Here is a 20,942-nt window from a genome sequence, read left to right as displayed (position 1 = left end):
TAATTTCATAGTTGAAATTTTATAAATAACCTTAGTGTAAACTTATTATTTTTTAGTTAATATAAATAACATAAACATTTTAAACAACATACATTTTCAATGCTTTAACAACATATTTTTAATTTGTGCAACACATGCACAATCAGCTAGTATTTTATATATCTAGGTTAAACAAAATTTAATCATGGGATAATCCATTAAATGCACTTTCAATTCAAGTATAAAAAGAAAGCAATGTTATTGGAGAGCATATGGAATGTTTGTATTCTTTTAGAGCATCCAAAATTAGCAAAATATGGATAAGATTGATGAAAATAATATTTAGAGTTAGAACGGTTTCCGAAAAATAACCATGATACAGCTAAAGCTTTTAACCGACTAGATAGACAACATGGATGCCAAGCAAAGGCACGACCCAACTCACCTTATATACAAATGTGCACTCCATACATCCTAACTTGTATTAGATCTTAGGTTAAACCCTCGTTACACTCACGTTATTGGATTCGTGTTCCAATTATACCAAGTAAATGTCCAATGACATTAACATCATAGACGCCCTTTGTATTTTAACAAATGCAATAGTTAATTTACAACTCTTTACCAATCATCAAAGTAACACCATGAAGGGGAATTAACCATCATTTTTTATCATTTCTTTAAAAAAGCCAAAACATACATCATTTCATCTCAAGCCACAAATCACCACCATAACAATCGTCTATACACAATAATCATCAAATCAAACGAGTCTTTACTCCAAAAAACTTTGAAAAAAAAAAAAAACTATGCAGTCTTCAATGTTTATGTTGTGCATAAATTGATGAGCGAACAGAATATTGAGGTGGGACAGGTTTTCCATTCACATGCACTTGCTCCAAAAAGTCCACACGTACTGATCTAAACTCATATCTCTGTAAAAAAAAAATTTTTTTTTTTTTGCAAAGAATTAATAAATTATGAATCATAAAAATGAGTGTAATGCTTCAAAACTTCATGACAATATGCTTAACAAACCTTTTCATTCCATGAAAAATCGTTGCTGTGGAAATAAGGATCCAATAGAGTTAACTGGTCCCCTTCTTTAATCTGTTAAAAAAAAAAAAAAAACACAACTTTTTGGTCATATGGATTAAGATTCTCCTGAAAATTCATAACTTTTGGCTTAAAGATGTATAAAAAAAAGATTTTTATGACACTTACAGCATCTTTCTTTATCCCATATACTGTAAGGACAAAACATAGTTGGTTTGAATCACACACTAGATAATACCTGCAACAATGAGGGCAAATTTGTAAAAATGTAAGGATGTAACGGGAAAACCTCCTTTTCTTTTCTTGTAAATTCATTCATCGTGTATCAAGTCAAAAAGATGAATAAAGTGATGTATACATAAAGATTTGTTTCTTTTCTAGACCGAATAAACCGTCTGAATGAGACTAAATGACCGTTTTACCCTTACATTCCAAAAGACAAATCTCACGATATTGAATGGTTAATGTCTTAACCCATTAAGCCAAGTTTTTCTTGGGCTTAACCAATTAAGTTCAAGATTAAGTGAAAAAGAAACAAGATTTGACTTACAAGGGAGTAATATTATCATGCTTAATGAAGAAAATCACTTTTCCCACAACTGCAATTGTCTTGTTAAGACCCTCCAACAAATTATCAATTGTGGCCCTCTTGTGAGATGGGTTCACTTAACACCACAAAGAAATTTTTTCAAAGTTAAAACACAAATATCACATAAAAGATAAGTTTTTATGGGAAATGACAAAATTGGGTCTCTTACATTTAACTTCAGCAAGAGATGATGTCAAAGAAGCAAGCCTTTTGGCCTTAATTTGTCCCTGGAAAACAATTACTTCACATCAAAGACTCGAGCTTTTTTATCCAAGAAAACACAATCTTGATTTCTACTTTTATTTATCTGAATATTTAAGATACAATTTTCTTGGATTTTAAAAAGAAAAGGGTAATAATAACAAAAGAGAGAAACTTGCCTTCAACAAAGTGTCTATCTTGTCAAAAAGATTGACCATTTTCTGAACTTCCTCAGTGGCATTAAGACAAGGATCTTTAGATGCAGCTGCTTCAAATCCACTGAGGGCCCTTTCGTAATTTTCCAGATATGTATTCACAGTAGCAGAATTGAAATATAAGTCTGGGTTTGACTTCATGCTCTCATCTTTCTCCTGTGTTACATCATCAAAGGAAGAATATTAGATCAAAGTTGACTTTTTCAAGTCAAATCTACAATATACAATATAGATTTCCAACATACAGCATTTTGGTATGCTTTTAAAGACTGATGTAATTTGCTGTGATCCCATGCCCCCGTCACAAAGAAACATGTCAAACAAGCATTCCCAAGGTTGTCTGTCGGAATAACAGAAGGGTAAAATCGTCAATACACTTATATTCTTATGTCTTGATCATAAATTATGCAATAAACTTACACCATGAGTTCCCATCCTTCACATCTAAAGCAATAGCTTCCTTTGCGTGTTTTATGCTTTCAGCAACAATTTCCTCTTGATTATCAGCACCTAAAGATTTATAAATAAAAAAAAGGTAAGATTAAAAATATATATATATATATATATATATATATATATATATATATATATATATATATATATATATAACATAAGCAACAACCACATTAAAAAAACAAGAAATGTTTCTTGCCTTGAGCCATTCGTCTTTCAAGCATTGATAATTGGCTAAGTATCCTTTTGTTTGGACCCTGTATTACCATTAAAATGAAAAATGTTGGAAGTTAATTAAGTGGATATTAGTAAGAATTTATAAAAATATATACAAGTGAAGTGATAATCAACCTTGCTTAGAGCAAGGGTAAAACAGTTTCTTGTTGCAGGTAAATCTCCTTTTTTCCAAATGCAATTTCCTAAACACAACCAAGCATCTCCAAGAGATGGATTCAGTTTAACCTGTAAAGTCAAATAGTTGATTAAAGAATGAGAGATTTTATTGAACAGAACTTATGTATTTTTATATGATTAAAAGATATGATCAGTTGACTTACAGCTTTAGAAAGATGATCTTCTGCTTTTTTTGAGTATTCAGGGAGCACATCTAATATTTTCCCTCTCAAGTATTCATATGTTGCACGTTGTGTAGGCAATTTCCTTTGTTCTGCACATCACGATCATAATAAAATCAAACATAGTTTCATCATCAATCCCCATTAGCACCATTAAAGTTGCATCATATGATTCTATTCATCCAGATTAATCTAACCCGGCATTCTAATGCGTCTTTTCTACCACTCTAATCGACAATTAACACTTAACCTAGCATGTATTCGATTAACCTTCTGCTACGAGAAATCATATCATGCCATTCAAACAAAATAAGCGACAGGCATATAGAGAGACATTAACAATCGTGAAAGGTGAAAATCGTAGGGTTTCGAGGGAAGCGTACCAGGAGGAACGGAATCGAGGAGATTGAGAGCGATTTGAGATTGCGTTTGCAATTTGGAAGTTTTTTCATTAGGGTCTGAAGGGAAGTAAGTGTCTCGTATCGTGTACAGATCATTTGCTGCTTGTGTTGCCTTCTCCATTACATCTGATGCATCTTTTCCTTCTTCGCTGAATCGATTTTCTCCGCTCATCATACCAGTCATCTGTTTACTGAACTACACCGAAGATTTGAACTTAGATGGATCTTATATTCTTGTCTGAATTTGGATCTTCACCTTTTGCCTGGAGTTTGGAGGGCTCTGTGTTCCTCGGCGCAGTCCAAATTCAGTCCGAAGTCTGCAATCCAGACTCAAGACTCCTACGGTCCAACTGCAAAAACGCTCCTCAAGACTCAACACTCGAGAGTAGGAAAATGTAATATTCCAAAAAAAAAATGTTATTTTACTAGATTTGTGATTTAACCATGGGATCTAATTTTTTTTCTTCTTCGGTGTGTTTAGATAAATAAATATAAAAGTAAAAATATTTAAAAATTTTGAATTTATAAGAAAACAATAAAAATAATGATTTATTATATTGAAAATATTTTTTATTTTTTAAATTTAATTTAAATAAAAAAAACTAATGAGCTTTAATTTTGGAAATTTTGAAATTAAAAAGTAAGTTTATAAATGAAATTAATATCCATTTATTACAATTATTACAGTAAAATATTATGTGAAATTTAATAAAATATAAAAACTAATAAAATGATATGTGGAAAAAAAAATCAAAATAACCATAAAATGATATTTGACAAATTGAATAACAGTGTGACAAGTAACAAATTGAATGAGAGTGTGACAAATGATAAAAAAAAATATTTATTTATTATAAAGGTTTTAAATAAAGTAAATGTCATTGTAGCTCAATCATGTTATATGTTAAGGTTTAAAAGGTTACTATTGTTTTTTTTTTCCTGCATTTTAAGGGAAAGAATTGTTACTTTACCGGCTGAATTTGTTGGTTACCCATACAAGTTACAATACACATAAGTAAGTGAGTCAACTCTTAGTCAGATCGATGATCATGTCACTGAGTTGGGTCTTCGTGGAATACTTGGGCCCTAAGGGTTACTACTTACTGTGGACCCTCTCTTGTGACATAAAAGGAGGGATAAATTGGTTGAAACCCTAAATCTTCATTCCCTTTTTACACTAAACGATATTGACATTCCGACAAACATCCTTTTCACGTGAATCGCGATGGCTACCCCACCACCACAATCACCCAAATCGGTATCGATAAATTCAAGGGATTGTCTCAACTTTGGCGATTTGCATACTATTTTCTGTAAATGTGGAGGTTAGATTGTGAAACAAAAACTTGAAGTGGAGCGTTTGAAAGAAGAAATGGGCCGAAATTTGGTCATAAGCAGGGTGGACCTACTGCATTGCATCGTCGGTTATAGCAGATAGAAAAGAAGTTGCACTCCGTGACTGTGTTGGTGGTCAGACTGGTAATTGTGATATTTGGTTTCTGGTGGCTAAGGTTGTTGATGTATTGAAGAAGTGATTTGTTGGTATTTGTGGTGTTTGTGTTGATCAGGTAGTATTATGTTTGTATTAGGTTTTACGGTTGTGAGATCCTCTACCACCTGGGGAAGGCCAATGTCGTGGCTAATGCGATTAGTCGCAAGGCAGCGCCGATCAGAGATATTTACATGAGGATGACCGTGGTGACTCCGTTGTTAGAGCGAATTCGAGAGGCCCAGCAGGAGGCTATAAAGGAGGAACACCACAAGAGTGAGCGTATTGTGGGTTAGGTTTTCTCCTTCGATTATGACAGTCGTGGATTGCTGACTCTACACTGTAGGGTGTGGGTCCCATATCATGGAGGTGTGTGTTGGGTATTGATGGAGGAGGCACACAAATTTAGGTTTTCTATCCATCCCGTGCCGACGAAGATGTACAGGGATCTTCGTCTTGATTATTGGTGGCCCTACATGAAGAGGGATGTAGCTTGGTTTGTTGAGAGATGCCTGACATGCAGGAAGGTCAAGGCCGAGTACCAGAGGCCTTACGGAAAGACCCAGCCGTTGGATATTCCGCTGTGGAAATTGGAGGATATCACTATGGATTTCATCACGAAGCTTCCCAGGATCGCGCGGGGAGTGGATTCGATTTGGGTCATCATGGATCGGTTGACCAAGAGCGCCCATTTCATTCTGATTCAGGAGAGCATTTCGACTGAAAAGTTGGTTGGCATCTGTATCACAGGGGTAGTGGCTCGACATGGGATGCCAGTTTCGGTGATTTTCCGACAGGGATGTGCGGTTCACTTCCAGATTTTGGAAGAAGTTTCATGACGAGCTGGGTACTCGTATGCACTTTAGCACCGCTTTTCACCCGCATATGGATGGTCAGAGTGAGCGAACCATCCAAACTCTGGAGGATATGTTCCGGGCGTGTGTATTAGACTTCGGAGGTAGTTGGGATACTTATCTTCCTTTGGCAGAGTTTTCCTATAATAATAGCTATCACACAAGTATCGACCGTCCTCCATTCGAGATGTTGTACGGGAGGAAGTGTAGGACCCCGATATGTTGGGGTGAGGTTGGCCAGAGGGTCATGGGGAGTACCGAAGTGGTACTCAAGACTACATAGAGGATCCAGTAGGTGCCTAGCAGGCTTCAGACTGTTCAGAGTCAGCAAAAAAGTGATGCCGACAAGCGTCGTTCGGACCTGGAATTCCAGGTCGGGGAAATGGTGGTCCTGAAGGTGTCGCCTTGGAAAGGCATCATTCGGTTCAGGAAGCGGCGTAAGTTGGGCCCCAGGTACATTAAACCTTTCAGGGTTGTAGCCCGGGTGGGCAAGGTGGCATATAGGCTGGACCTGCTAGCCAAACTCAATCAGATTCACAGTACTTTTCACGTCTCCCAGTTGTAGAAGTGCCTGGTGGACGACTCGGCAGTGGTGCCTTTGGAGGGTATTTGTCACACCCCAAACTAGAACGGCGGAAACGTTCGGGGGTGGTTGACGTCATGTTTAGCATCACAACCATTGTACAATAGCAATCATAGTAACACAACAATTACAATGAATATATATATATATATATATATATATATATATATATATATATATATATATATATATGAAAAGTGTTTACATCGGTTTGGAACTAGTTTTAAATACACCAAAAGTAAGTAGAATATAAAGACATGACTCTTATTGCTTCGGCTCCTCTAAATCCAAGAATTACCTGTCTACTGATTTCCTGAGAATACAAGCAGTTTGAAAGAATATCAACATAGAGCTGGTGAGTTCAGAAGCATTTAGTTTTGGTGGAAAAAGTTTCTTTGATCCTTTTGAAAAGTGTTCCTCAAGAAAATCCTATATTTTCTTATGAAAAAGTGTGTTTGAAAACCCATTCCTTCCATGACTTCCAGATACATACAAGATATATACAATCCGAGGTGTCATGGAATGAATATGAACCTCCGTCAGTTCCTTGTTAAACAATCCGTTTATGTAAGGCCGAGCTATCCCGGGAAAATCCTATATTTTCCCTAAAAGTAGGTTGTTGGCTATCAATTCTAAAAATGAAGTGTACAAGTATCTATCATACTTATATCGTTAAACGTGGTTTCGTTGAAAAACCGTGGTTACTCCCAGTGAAGTATATTAGCCTTATTACATAAATAAAAGTAATAAATATGTGGTGAACTAAATCCTGAAGGTATTGTTAATACCCTCCAGTAATCAAATTGGTTATTACTTTGAGGTTAGTTCACTTGATTCATTATTACAAAAGTAAATCTCTGCTATCTAATTTGTGAGTTTTATAACGATACGTGGTGAACTAAATCCTGAAGGTATTATTAATACCCTCTAGTAATTAAATCGGTTATCTTAAACAAAATAATATATATTGAGCACAAGTTTCCTTGTACTTTTGCTTGTATTCACCCCTGAAAACATGAAAAATTCGGAAAAGCATATGGGTATGAACTCACCTTGAGCGAGTGGTTTGATTGAAGGATCGATACGGAAAGTTGGATGTTCAAGTGAAGCCCTTAACACAATTTGATCCTAAATAACACGTAATGACACATAAATGAGTCAAATGAGGGTATTTCACTACTAGATGTGATGGAGAACCACTCTATGGACTTGGAACTACTTGCACTAAGTGTTAGGACCTTAAAGAATTGCATGAGGGAGGTGTATGGCCACCTTAAAGGTGTGTGCGGCCATGGGTGTGCGGACCAAGGGGTGTGCGGAAGTACACTCATGATAAGAGGTGACTTCGTGGTGTTTTCAAGGTCCATACTTGCATCCATGAAGTTTTCTAGGTCTATACTCGATTGTAGTGCAAGTTAAGTGTCCTAGAAGTGGGTTTGTAGTCCTAAGGTGTGTGTGTGGTCGGACACGGGAGTGTGCTGCTGCAAAAGGGTGTGCGGTCATACACCCCACATGAAGATGTCCAAAATTTCAATTCCAAGGTGCAATAAGGCTAGGGTCATGTCTATCTCGAGTATGGAAGTCAAACTCTCACTTTGGACGGTGTTTTAAGAGTGTGCGGACACCTTAAAGGGGGTGTGCGGCCACACTCACTTCCAAACACGAAGAACATGAAGAATATCGCACACTTAAGGCTTAGATAAAGTGGTCTTTCATGGGTATCAAGTTAGAGGATGAATTACTCACGTTCTTGAAGCTTTGGAGGGTTCACGGTTGAAGAAACTTGAGACAATGGTGTAGTGTGCGACCAAAGAGTGAAATGAATGAAAGGAAAGGGGTTTACCCTTTATATAAGAGTGGGTGTGCTGTCTAGAAGGGAGTGTGCGGCCAAGAGGTGAGTGTGCGGCCGCACACCCATATGTACGGTCGTACACTCCCCCTAAGGGTGTGTATGGTCCGGTTTTGTCACTCTATGGCTTGTTGACTCTTTCCTAACCTCAACCTAAATTATGCTCAAGCTTAGAATGCTTAAATGAACCCTTAAATAGTACGAGAAGTCAACAAAACAAGTTTAACATTGATTGAATTGGCTAAGTGTACAAGATAAAGGTTTCGGGTTGTCACATCATCCCCCCGTTAGAGGGAATTTTGTCTCGAAATTCAAAACGAAGTACAATCATGAACTTGGAAAATTTTGAGGGTACTTCTGCTTCATCGAATTCTCACGCTCCCAAGTGAATTTAGGACCCCCGCTTGGCATTCCAGCGGACCTTCACTATCGTGATGTGACCTTGCTTGGTGAGTTTGACCTCTCAGTCCATGATTTCAGCAGGTTCTTCCACAAAACATAGACTTTTGTCCGTATCGATCTCGTCCAGAGGAATCACAAGTGTCTCGTTGGACATACACTTCTTTAGGTTCGACACGTGGAAGACAGGATGAACGTTGTTGAGTTCTCGGGGTAACTGGAGTCTGTATGCTACGGGACCGATCCTAGCAAGGATCTCGAATGGGCCAATGTACCTTGGGTTAAGCTTTCCATGTTTTCTGAAACGTATCATGCCTTTACATGGTGAGACCTTCAAAAGGACTTGGTCAACAACCTGGAATTCCATGGGTTTCCGTCTCTTATCGGCATATCTCTTTTATCTATCTCGTAAGGCTTTCAGTCGTTCTCGGATTTGTACAATCTTTTCAATCGTTGACCCTTGAGTAGCTGCGTGTCACCCACTTCAGCCCAACCAGAGGGGATCTGCACTTGCGGCCATAAAGGGCTTTAAACGGTGTAGCCTTGATGCTGGTATGGTAGCTGTTGCTGTAGGAAAATTCAACCAAGGAAAGATGAGTGTCCCATGACGTTCCAAAGTCGATAACGCAGACTCTCAACATATCCTCCAATGTCTGGATTGTTCTCTCACTCTGTCCATCTGTCTGCGGATGATAAGTCGTGCTCATATCCAACTTAGTTCCAAGAGCCTTCTGTAGTGATTGCCAGAACTTGGATGTAAACCAACTATCTCGATCGGAGATAATGGATACAGGTGCACCATGAAGGCGAACTATGTCTAGAATATATATTTGTGTGAGGCTCTCCATATTGAAGTTTTCTTTGATTGGCAGGAAGTGGGCGGATTTTGTCAACCGCTCATCAATTACCCAGATGGCGTCGTGCCCATTCGGAGATCTGGGTAACTTAGTGATAAAATCCATTGTAATCATTTCCCACTTCCACTCATGTATTTTCGGCTGCTGAAGCACACAACCTAGCCCTGATTGGATGCATCACAATAGACCATGAAATCTTCCGTCCCCTTCGGGCAAGGACAAGATAGGTGCGCTGCATAGGGCCTGCCTCAATGTTCCGAACCCAGTGTCTTGCTTTTCTCCCCAACTAAAGGATACACCTTTCTGTGTCATGTCAGGGTGGTTAAAGGCTTAGTGAATTTGGAGAAGTTTTGGATAAATCTGTGATAATAGCCAGCGAGACCCCAGAATTGGCGGATTTCTGTGGGTGTCTTTGGTGCTGACTAGTTCTTAATCGCTTTGATCTTGGAAGGGTCCATGTGTATGCCTTCCTTGCTTACCACATGACCAAGGAAAGTTACATTCCTGATCCAAAACTCACACTTTGAGAATTTTGCATATAGTTTCTCCGTCCTTAGTGTTTATAGCACCTGCTTCAAGTGCTGCTTATGATCATCCTCGCTCCACGAGTAGACAATTATGTCGTCAATGAACACGGTCACAAACTTGTCTAGGAAAGGACGGCACACCCAATTCATCAGGTCCATTAATATTGCCGGTGCGTTGGTCAAATCAAAGGGCATTACTACAAACTCGTAGTGTCTTAAGCGAGTTCAAAATGCTGTCTTGGGCACATCATTCTCGTGAACTCACAATTGATGGTACCCTGATCTTAGATCTATCTTCGAGAAGTAACTGACTCCCTAAAGTTGATCGAATAGGTCGTCGATTCTGGGTAAGGGATAACGGTTCTTGATGGTCAGCTTGTTCAGTTCTTGGTAGTCGATGCACATCCGGAAAGATCCATCTTTCTTCTTTACGAATAAGATAGGGGCTCCCCAGGGTGAGGAACTTGGTCTTATGAATCCTTTGCGGATCAGCTCATTGAGCTGGCTGGATAATTCTTGCATTTCTGTCAGATCCAAACGATAAGGAGACTTAGTTACAGGAGTAGCTCCGGGGATTTAGTCAATACGAAACTCGACTTGACGCTCAGGAGGAATTCCTGGGAGATCCTTGTGAAATACATCAGGGAAGTTGTAGACTTCGGGGATGCTCTCGAGGTCTTTAATTTTTTGCTTTTCATTAACAACATGAGCTAGGAATGCATGACATTCCTTCCGCAGAGACTTCTAGGTTTTGACGCATAAAATGATACGAAGGTTCGAACTGGGTTTATCACCGTAAATCATGAGGGCTTCGCCGGAGGGAAGATTGAGACACATAGTTTTCTCGTAGCAGTGGATATATGCATGATTAGGGATCAACCAATCCATGTTGATTATGACATCAAAGCTTTTTTTGGAGACTAGCATAAGGTCGATGGGAAAGGAATGATTGTCTAGAGTAAGAGTACAGTCTATAAATATGTCGTTAGTGCTCTTTTTCTTTCCGTTAGCCATCTCGACGGTGAATGTTTCGGTTAAAGGTTGAGATTTACATTTGATTAGTTGTTTGAATGGATGACTAACAAAACTCCTCTCCACACCCGAATTGAAAAGAATGTATGCATAAGAGTTGTCAATGAGAAACGTACTCCTAACAATGGTAGGATCAGCGACCGCTTCCTCCTCGCCCATTGGCAACACCCTTCCAGTATTGCCACCTGCTGTTGCCTTGGGACAATCTCTCTTGAAGTGCCCAACCTCTCCACATCCATAACAGGCTTGACCAACACCCACTCCAGGAGCCTGATTGGTTGGTTGGATTGGTCCTTTGCAGAATCGAGTTGTGTGTCCCTTATTGCCACACCTGGTGCACGACATCTCCCGACACTGTCCCTGATGATGATAGTTGCACTTGTTGCACAGAGGTAGTTTTCTAGCATAGCGACTGGGGTTTGTTAGAGTAACGGAGACTGCAACAGGAGTAGTGGCAATGTGGACTGCCACTATTTTTTGTTTCTTTGAGGGCTCCTGAGAGGACTGGCCCTTGCGCTTGTTCCAAAATTTCTTCTTCCCACTACCCTCCTTCTGTGGTTCAGGAACAGTTGTCACCTCATCAAGATCGACTCCATGATCAATCAGAGTCTACGCCAGACACTTGGCCTTATCAAATGTAGTTGGCCGAGCAGCCAAGACGTTTCCTTTGGTTGGTTGTGTAAGTCCCTAAATGTACCTCCATATTCTCTTGCTTTCTGGGGTGACCATTCCCGAATAGAGGAGAGCCAAATCACATAATCTAGTGGCGTAGACAACGATGTCAGAACCCTTCATCTTCAAGTTCCAAAGTTTGTGCTCCAACTTTTTCACTTCGCCCCTTGGGCAGTATTCCGCAAGCATGAGTTCCTTCAGTCTTTCCTAACCCATGGCATTAGCCACTGGTAGGGTTAGGGTTTTGACTTGACCATTCCACCAGGTCAAATCTCTATCGGTGAAGGTGCAAGCGGCGAACTTCACTTTTTTTGCTTCAGGACAGGTGCAGATTTCGAAGATGGATTCTATCTTCCCGAACCATTGAGTTAGAGTGATAACACCTCCATTTCCATCGAAGGACTTGGGTTTTGTGGTCATGAAGTCCGTGTAGGAACACTCCTTTTGATGTCCATGACTTCCGTCTTGCCGCTGTGGGTCGGTTCCACCTCCAGGCCCACTAGAGTTCACTTGTGCTATTGTTGCAGTCACGACGGCTGTAACTGCTGCCTGGAACATGACGGGGTCGAACTGAGGGGGTGGTGGTGGTGTGTGTCATCGTTTCTTCTGATGGGTCTTTGTCTGGGAGGCATCTTGTTCTAGAAACAATCAGGAAGAAGAGGATGGTAAGTCCTCGAGATACATGAAACAAGATATATCTCATCCTGATGATAAAAGTATTCTACCAAGCGATAAGCATAGAAAGGTTACTAACGCAAGTAAGTTATTTCTTTAGAAAGAAGATGTAACATCCCAAAATACTGTTGGGTTTTGAGCATTCTAACACTCCTAAGTGTACATGCAACCCCAAATACCTTGGATCTATGTTTTCTCTATTATACATGCAAATAAGAACTTCTAAGGTATTATCCTAATCTAGCATACAAAACAATGAATGTAACAAGATAGAATACATACCTCTTTGATGTAGGAAGTCTTCATGAAGCTTGAGTGCCTAGTGCCCCAAGTGTGACACCTCAAATGGTTCACACAACACCAAATACACTTGGAATAACTTGAGAGAATTCTACACTTCATGAAAATCGGCTAGCCCTCTCTAGAATGATACTAGTGACCGATTTTGTCAAGAATAAGATCTTTATATAGTGTTACCATTAGGGTAAACCCTAATTGTCATGACTTTCCATTTCCTTGGATCCATGGGTTCAAATACACCATGGAGCATCCATGGACCATCCTATGGGTTTTAGCCCAACTTGATTATCCATGTAGCATTAGCCCACTATACAAGTACGGATGATTACACAATCAACCTATATATTTAATTAGTCTTCTTTTGATCACTTAATTAATCCTAGATTAATTCTTGATCGATACTAATTAAATAATCTTATTATTCTTATTATTAATATACTAGAACTTATAATATATTAATAACCATAAGTGTCTTATTTCTCTCATTTAGTCTATCCAAGTGCATGATGCCATGCAACCCAAATGGACCATGCCGGGTCGGGTCAAGTCTTACCAATTATAGTTATGGACTTAGACATTAATCCAACAGTCTCCCACTTGGATAAGTCTAAAACTATTATTGCGTATGACTTCAGGAACCGACTGGCAATCGTAGCTCTCAAAAGCTTCTGTCGAACTCTGACCTTGTCGATGAACTCTGACCTTTGTCAATGACTTGTCCATTAGATAAGGGATCATATATTCCTCCATTCTAGATATCATATGGACTGAGACATGGATTATAATCATTCTCTCTGTCCATTTGTTGTTTCCCGATTTCCGATTTATGATGACTGACTAATTGAACAAATCAAATCAGTCCTGGCCCGGTCGAGCACTTCCATTTGTCATCATCAAATCATCGAGGGGCCCACAGATATCGCTTTTATCCCGAAGGTAAAAGGAATGGATAAACTTCGACTCATATGGCTTGTTCTACTACTTGTTGAATCATACACAAAGGCACGTTTTATGGCACCGAGTTACCAAATGCGTTGTCGTGCAATCAATGTACAACCAACTCATAGTAACAACTCATATCTCTGGGTTTGAAGAATATAAGATATTATCGTCTCATGATCACTCGTGATAAAATCCATGAAGTGATTCCAATGAGCGCGGGTTGAATCCAATACTGAGAACTTATGAGCACTCATGAGTGTTGTAGCCCTTTGTCCAACACCTTAGACCTCTACAAGCCAACCCATGACAGTCTTAATTCATATCTACTTCCAACATATGACCGACTGTGGATGGTTTGAATAACTTAGTCATTCCGGAAGAATAACCTAGTTTATTCGGGAAGTCAAAACATGCAAAGTGAAATACAATAATAATTGAATCCAATATGGTATCAAAACCTATGAACATAAATAAAACACCTTTTATTTATCACCATATGATTACACATTATTCATTGTATACTGTTTCAGCTATCAACTTTATTTTTGAATTTAAAACAATAGTTGTCCCATGCTCCAAGCATGTACACTATGTTTTCTAAACACTAGCCATGCCATACACCAAGTATGCATACTATGTTTGTCTATGATCTTTACTTTGTGAACTAGATCAATTGAACATAACTTCAATGATTCTCTTTTCACACTCCCAAATCCTTACTGCAAATGCAAGAATTCAAAATTCATGCCATTTACTGAAATCTGTTAGATTCTAAACTTATATGCATTAATCCTCTTGTAACGAATATGCACAAATTCACAAAGACTTGGCAACAATCATTACAGAGTATTCCAAAGGAGATAAACTCCTTGGAAACGTCCTTCTTGCATTAAGTTTCCTAATCTTAAACAGATTGAAAATTCTAACTTTAAAACATTTCCAGATTCCATTTTGACTATCACTTCTGAAACAAGAGTTGCCTCTTTACAGATTACGTCAATATGGTCCTTCCATAATTATCACTATACTTCCAACTGTCCTTGAGCAACCAATATTTGGTAAACCTTTGATTGTCCTCAACAATTGTTTAATCCTTTTAGTCATATTCAGTTCTAAACCTTTTCCTTTCTTAATGCCCCAGGCATTTGGAAATTTTTTGAAAGAATGAATATAGCGCATGTAATCGATCCTATATCCGAAGCATATGAGACACGATTCATGATGTCTCACATAAAGACTAAACCAGTCTTTTGCTATAACATTTCCATTTCTATTTACCAAGTTCTCATAATTCAGATTATGAAAAGGAATGTCGTAATCATAATCGAATTTTTTTGAACGCAAATAATGGACCCATATACAGAATTTCCTTATGTTGAGCCATTCCAACATGAAATTCATATATATATCCTTGACTAAATGATTAAAGCTTCATGATCTAAGCTTATAGATTTGAGATGAAGTATAATTTCCTCTCCCTTAATTATAGCAAAACAACCTTTTCCCAATTGAAACCTTTTGTTTTCTATAATTAACATTGCTAACTTGCAATACTTATCATAATTATCATGCTCCCACTAACATGATGATTATTAGCATAACAGTTATGCTCCCACTAGCTTTGACATGTACTCAGAAATCAGCTGACTTTCTTACCAAAGTTCAGATTTCTAATACTAGATTTTTTTGATAAAACTTTATCAAAAAACATACACCTTCCCTTAGATAGCACACTTGTGTGTCTAAACAATTATGAAGAGGGATGCCGTAATCATAATGGTTAGACCTTTTTGCCACTTCTCACAAGTCCAGGTTAGTGTGCCGGTAAACCACACACGCTCCACTAACAACTTTGAGAATGCAAATATCACAATTGCTATCTAACTAAAATCTACTTAGTGAAAGTGTTTCCTCACCATCATTTTCATGAATCGGAGAGAAACCTTATGACACTTAGATTTAATGGTGTATGTGTTCTTATCCATGTGAATTGTCAAAACCATAGTCACAAGACAAGGATAATGACAAATCCAAACTCATATGGACTGAACTTAATCTTAACTTCTTGCCACCTGGCAGCTCAAGGGCCTGCCATTGCTTCCAAGTTGTTGTGCAACACATTGAGAACTCTAAGAACTCATATGCAAAGCCAACTTTAACTGGAATGGGCACAGAATATGTCAACACGATAGGTTATAAACCTCAAGTTGTGTGCTAGTGAAGAACTTCAAGTTTTATTCTTAATTAGTTCTTGAGACTTTCAAGACCTTTAAGACTCCCACTGTCATCTTGACCTGTCAAACATCCAAGAGATAGTGTGGATTCTAACCAAGACAAACACTTCACATAATTGTCCTAAGTTGGTCTTTGTTTTATCCAAAACATCACAACTTACCAATTTCAAATGTACAAGAGTATAAAACTTTTACTCTTACATTTGACAAGTGTTTTAAACCTTCTTTGAGACATGTCACTCAAGTTACTATCTTGGAGTATGACTCTAAGATTTGTATTTGGAACGAAGTACGAATCATCTTCTTGATTTAACCACTTCAACAATTCATAGTTCCTCTTCTTAGCTATAAGAAAGCACTTAGAGGATGAATTGTGATAAGGTATCTATATCATTAAGATGATTATAAAAACTGGTACGAAAGTACTCTCCCATCTTTTCAGATTTGAGATACTTCTATCCTTCTGCCTAATTTGATTCTTCTTATTCGCTCTGCCTTACATTGGAACCTTTTTCCAATGTCTCAGAATTACACTTAAGCTTGTAAGTATAACCATATTTACTGAACTTTAGTAAATTATGACGAATAATCTTATTGATCTTTTGTGGTGGACTTGACCAGTGTACAAGAATGTGTACTCGATCCCTTAGTCCTTTACTTGACTCACACATCCATCTGAACAAGTAATTAGTCTTAATTTTCCAATACTTGAAAGTTCTCATTCATCATGCTATAAAACTTGCATGATTCCAAGTTCCGGTCCAATTGAGACTTGGGTAATGAGAATCTTTCCTTATTTGGTAAATTTAGACATTACCACAAATGAAGGAATCAATTTCATATTTCCACTCTTGCTATTAATGGAATCATATAAGCAACAATTTTTCCTCAAATGCCATTGTAAGGATATTTTAAAATAAATAAAATCATCATTTTTCCTTTTATTTTAAAACTTAGCGGAAAAAACTTATCCTTACAATCCATATGAAAATCTTGTTGTTATAAATTCCTAAGCAACATCTCATAACTCCTAAGAAGTAGCTCAAGAATCCGATCTTCAAACTACGTGATAGAAATCCATCTATGCGATCAGATTCAATATATTCTTTCTTTAAGTTCCTTCACTTTTCTTTGATTCTTAAAAATCACCATGTGACCCAGTCACATCATGTATCAAGAATCTCAGAATAGAAACTTAGCAGAGTTAGATAATGGACTTTACCTGAAGTAGAGTCAAACTTATTGACTTTAACATCCTTAGGTAAATTTGGCAGCTTTGCAACCAATGCCCCTTCATTTGGCAATATAAACATATGGACCCTTTGATAATGGTATACGGGACTATCACAGACTTAGTTTTTCTCTTTACCATTTGGTCAACCAAGTTGACTATGGCAGATCCCTTTCCACTTGGGAGAGAGAGCTTTACTAGATATCCAATATCATTATTGTCAATGTCCATAAAGTTTTAAGAAGTTGATCTTAGCAAATAGATAAGATCATTAAGGGTCTTGTCATAGTCTGTTTCATAGGTGTTCCAAAAGAACTCACTATGTGACTTAGAAAGTGGTTGAACCACCAACTTTCTCAAGACTTTGACACCCTTCTCTCCCGGCTTGTCAATATGTGACTACATCTCCAAGATGCGATCACACCTAGACCTTGCCTTGCTAATAGGGCTTGAGTGACTTTGAACTTGTGGGTTGGGAGAATAATTTGAGGAGGTGAAAGAAGTATGATTTCCAAGGGACATCATCTTCATTTAGGAAAGCTTGTTTCAAGAGATTTGGGAAGATCATAAATGTCTAAACCAGACATGTTTTGGGAGATATTCAAGATAGTTGATCTAAAGTCCTTAATATGACACCCAATCTGGAATATTAAGGCTAGGACCCAACAAACTATTTTATAACTTAGAAGAGGGATGCCGTAATCCAAGCTATAAAATATTTGAAGGTAGGTGAATGACGATTCACCAATTTCCACCATGAAAAACGAAATAATAATTAGGTTTTAATTGGTTTTGAAACTCCTAGATCATTGAGATTCATTGAACTGTTCAATGGCATGTTTCAATCTCGAGTGTGCCCTTCAGGTTTTGTGACTAGGATGCCGAGGATCACAAAATAAGGTGTGAAGTAACCATACAAATTACTTGGTACCCTTATGTGTTTACCCCTCAATCGATGTGCCGGTTAACCACACACGCTCCATCGATACTATGATAAACATTAAGTTACCCTTTGCCTACCTTGTTAGATACGAGTTAGTGTGCCGGTTAACCACACACGCTCCACTAACCGACTTAAACAAAGTGCAAAGTGTAATTTCATGGATTAGCACCTTATTCACATTTTCCTAAGTAACTAAGATTGGGTATTATTAAGAGTTTAGTTACTTAGTATTTATCATTAATACTTTTAATGAAGGGAGAATTATAGTCCTATCAAACCCGTTCGGGTAACGACCCTCCACCAGTCAAGCAAGCGGTGGGTGAGAGTGGACACCCATTAAGTTGCCATTTTATAGGCAACAACCTTATACCCACCTTATAGACTGGCTTCGTGAATGAGGCGTAGTAACGGTAAGACTGACTTTACTCTTATACATATATATATATATATATATATATATATATATATATATATATATATTATTAACTTATAATATTATAAAGTATAAGAGTTGAATTTTAGCTCTTAAAATTCTAAGGGCTAACTTGGAATTAAAGTATTCATAAAAGAAAACTTTACAAATTCCAAAACTTGAGGGCAAGTTTTGAAACTATTCAAAACTAATTAATTCCATAACTTATGTGTTTAAAGTAGTTTTAATCCAAAACCTCTTCAAGTTCCATAACTTGAGGACAAGTTATGGAAGACTTTAAACTAATAAAAGAATTAACGTTTCTTTATTTTATAACTTATGGAATTAATTAAGGTTACACTTTTTTATTTATTTATTATTTAATGAAGAGACTCTTGGTCCTCCATAAACAAATTATGGAATCATAACACCAATTAATTAGAACTAGACTCTTCATTTTGTAACCTTTGCCAACTTTTATGAGCTTTATGAAACTTAAATGTGACTTTTCATATAACTTGAGGACAAGTTACAAAAACACATTTTAGAATCAACTCTTAGATTAATTTGGATTGAAAACAACTATTTCACTCAACTTTTCTATTAATCTAAGCAACTCATAAGAACAAGATAATTCAAATCAAACTTTTTCATGTAATTAGTCTAAAGCTTAAACTAATACAAAACATGAATCTATTGACAATTATCTTTGAAATTGGATTAGCATGAACATTACCACATCAAAAACAAGTTTATAAGTTCAAAAACATCTTAGCGTAATGTCCCTAGTCTAATTCCAGCCAAAAAAAAAGTCGAATTTATGTTGTCTGGGGGTCCAACTTGTCGAGTGCACGAACCAACTCGGCGAGTTGGGTGCTTTTTGCCTTGGACTCGACGAGTCCTTTCATGGACTCGGCGAGTCTGCTGGGCAGACAGCATCAAAACTCGATTTTTCAGCTTCATTTGCAAGTATAACAAGAAAACAAGCCTAGGCTCTGATACCAATGTTGGGTTTTGAGCATTCTAACACTCCCAAGTGTACATGCAACCCTAAATACCTTGGATCTATGTTTTCTCTATTATACATGCAAATAAGAACTTCCAAGGTATTATCCTAATCTAGCATACAAAACAATGAATGTAACAAGATAGAATACATACCTCTTTGATGTAGGAAGTCTTCATGAAGCTTGAGTGCCTAGTGCCCCAAGTGTGACACCTCAAATGGTTCACACAACACCAAATACACTTGGAATAACTTGAGAGAATTCTACACTTCATGAAAATCGGCTAGCCCTCTCTAGACTGATACTAGTGACCGATTTTGTCAAGAATAAGATCTTTATATAGTGTTACAATTAGGGTAAACCCTAATTGTCATGACTTTCCATTTCCTTGGATCCATGGCTTCAAATACACCATGGAGCATCCATGGACCATCCTATGGGTTTTAGCCCAACTTGATTATCCATGTAGCATTAGCCCACTATACAAGTACGGATGATTACACAATCAACCCATATATTTAATTAGTCTTCTTTTGATCACTTAATTAATCCTAGATTAATTCTTGATCGATACTAATTAAATAATCTTATTATTCTTATTATTAATATACTAGAACTTATAATATATTAATAACCATAAGTGTCTTATCTCTCTCATTTAGTCTATCCAAGTGCATGATGCCATGCAACCCAAATGGACCATGCCGGGTCGGGTCAAGTCTTACCAATTATAGTTATGGACTAAGACATTAATCCAACAAATACGACCCAAAAATTTTTGTTTAATCATGACTAAATCATTATATCAATATCATAAAATAAAAACCTACACGTCAATATCTCAAAACCATAATAAAGTATCATGAGAAAACTGTATCAAGATTGTATCAAATCATATCTATGAAAAGCTTAATCGACTCCCAGGACAAAAACTGAAGCGGTGGTGTATGCGATGCCATCATCCCGAGCTCTTCCCTTTACTTGTGGAAATACCTGAAACCAAAACTGAAACTATAAGCACGAAGCTTAGTGAGCTCCCCCAAACTATCACATACCATACAATAACATATAAAACACATACTGGGCCTTGCCCACTGGATCGGACCAAAATCCGGAAATTGCATCGAACCGAAGTCCGGAACTAACTAGGGCCTTGCCCTCTGCATCGGACCGAAGTCCAGAAACTGCATCAGACTAAAGTCTGGAACTGACCGGGACCTTGTCCCCTGCATCGTACCGAAGTCCGGAACTAAATGCATCGGACCGAAATCTGGAACTGACTTGTAACACCCAAAGTTGCAAAAGCCATGAAAGGAAAGAAAAGCCCTAATTAAAGGGCCGACTCGGCGAGTCCAAGGAGGGAATCGGCGAGTCCGAGCGGGATCCGGATCGAGGTGTAAGCGACCGACTCGGCGAGTCGATCAAGGTGACTCGGCGAGTCTGGTCTGTGCATGGAAAACCCTAAAT

The 20,942-nt window shown here is 37.8% G+C and overlaps 1 protein-coding gene across 1 annotated transcript; it reads right to left on the bottom strand.

The window, feature by feature from the left end:
* Window positions 1–624: 624 nt before the first annotated feature.
* Window positions 625–3,860, bottom strand: LOC145036536 (uncharacterized). Its single transcript, XM_078984995.1, has 12 exons — window positions 3,452–3,860; window positions 3,051–3,160; window positions 2,845–2,955; window positions 2,693–2,750; window positions 2,461–2,550; window positions 2,286–2,380; window positions 2,005–2,196; window positions 1,794–1,851; window positions 1,586–1,700; window positions 1,204–1,273; window positions 1,018–1,089; window positions 625–914 (listed from the first exon to the last, which is right to left on the bottom strand). Exons 1-12 carry the CDS (start codon window positions 3,651–3,653, stop codon window positions 798–800), a joined length of 1,290 nt encoding a protein of 429 aa, XP_078841121.1. The 5' UTR covers window positions 3,654–3,860; the 3' UTR covers window positions 625–797.
* Between the last annotated feature and the right edge of the window lie 17,082 nt (window positions 3,861–20,942).

This window comes from Lactuca saligna, chromosome 3 (genome assembly GCF_052625555.1).
Source record: "Lactuca saligna cultivar CGN05327 chromosome 3, ASM5262555v1, whole genome shotgun sequence".
Taxonomy (NCBI): domain Eukaryota; kingdom Viridiplantae; phylum Streptophyta; class Magnoliopsida; order Asterales; family Asteraceae; genus Lactuca; species Lactuca saligna.
This window is presented reverse-complemented; position numbering and strand designations above follow the sequence as displayed.

What these genes read in the sequence shown, in the direction of transcription:
- LOC145036536 (XM_078984995.1), bottom strand. Translation starts at nt 3,653, where the DNA reads ATGACTGGTATGATGAGCGGAGAAAATCGATTCAGCGAAGAAGGAAAA. An exon ending in CCTCGATTCCGTTCCTCCTG is followed by an intron (nt 3,161 to 3,451) that starts GTACGCTTCCCT and finishes CGTGATGTGCAG; the next exon opens with AACAAAGGAAATTGCCTACA. An exon ending in GAAGGATGGGAACTCATGGT is followed by an intron (nt 2,381 to 2,460) that starts GTAAGTTTATTG and finishes TTATTCCGACAG; the next exon opens with ACAACCTTGGGAATGCTTGT.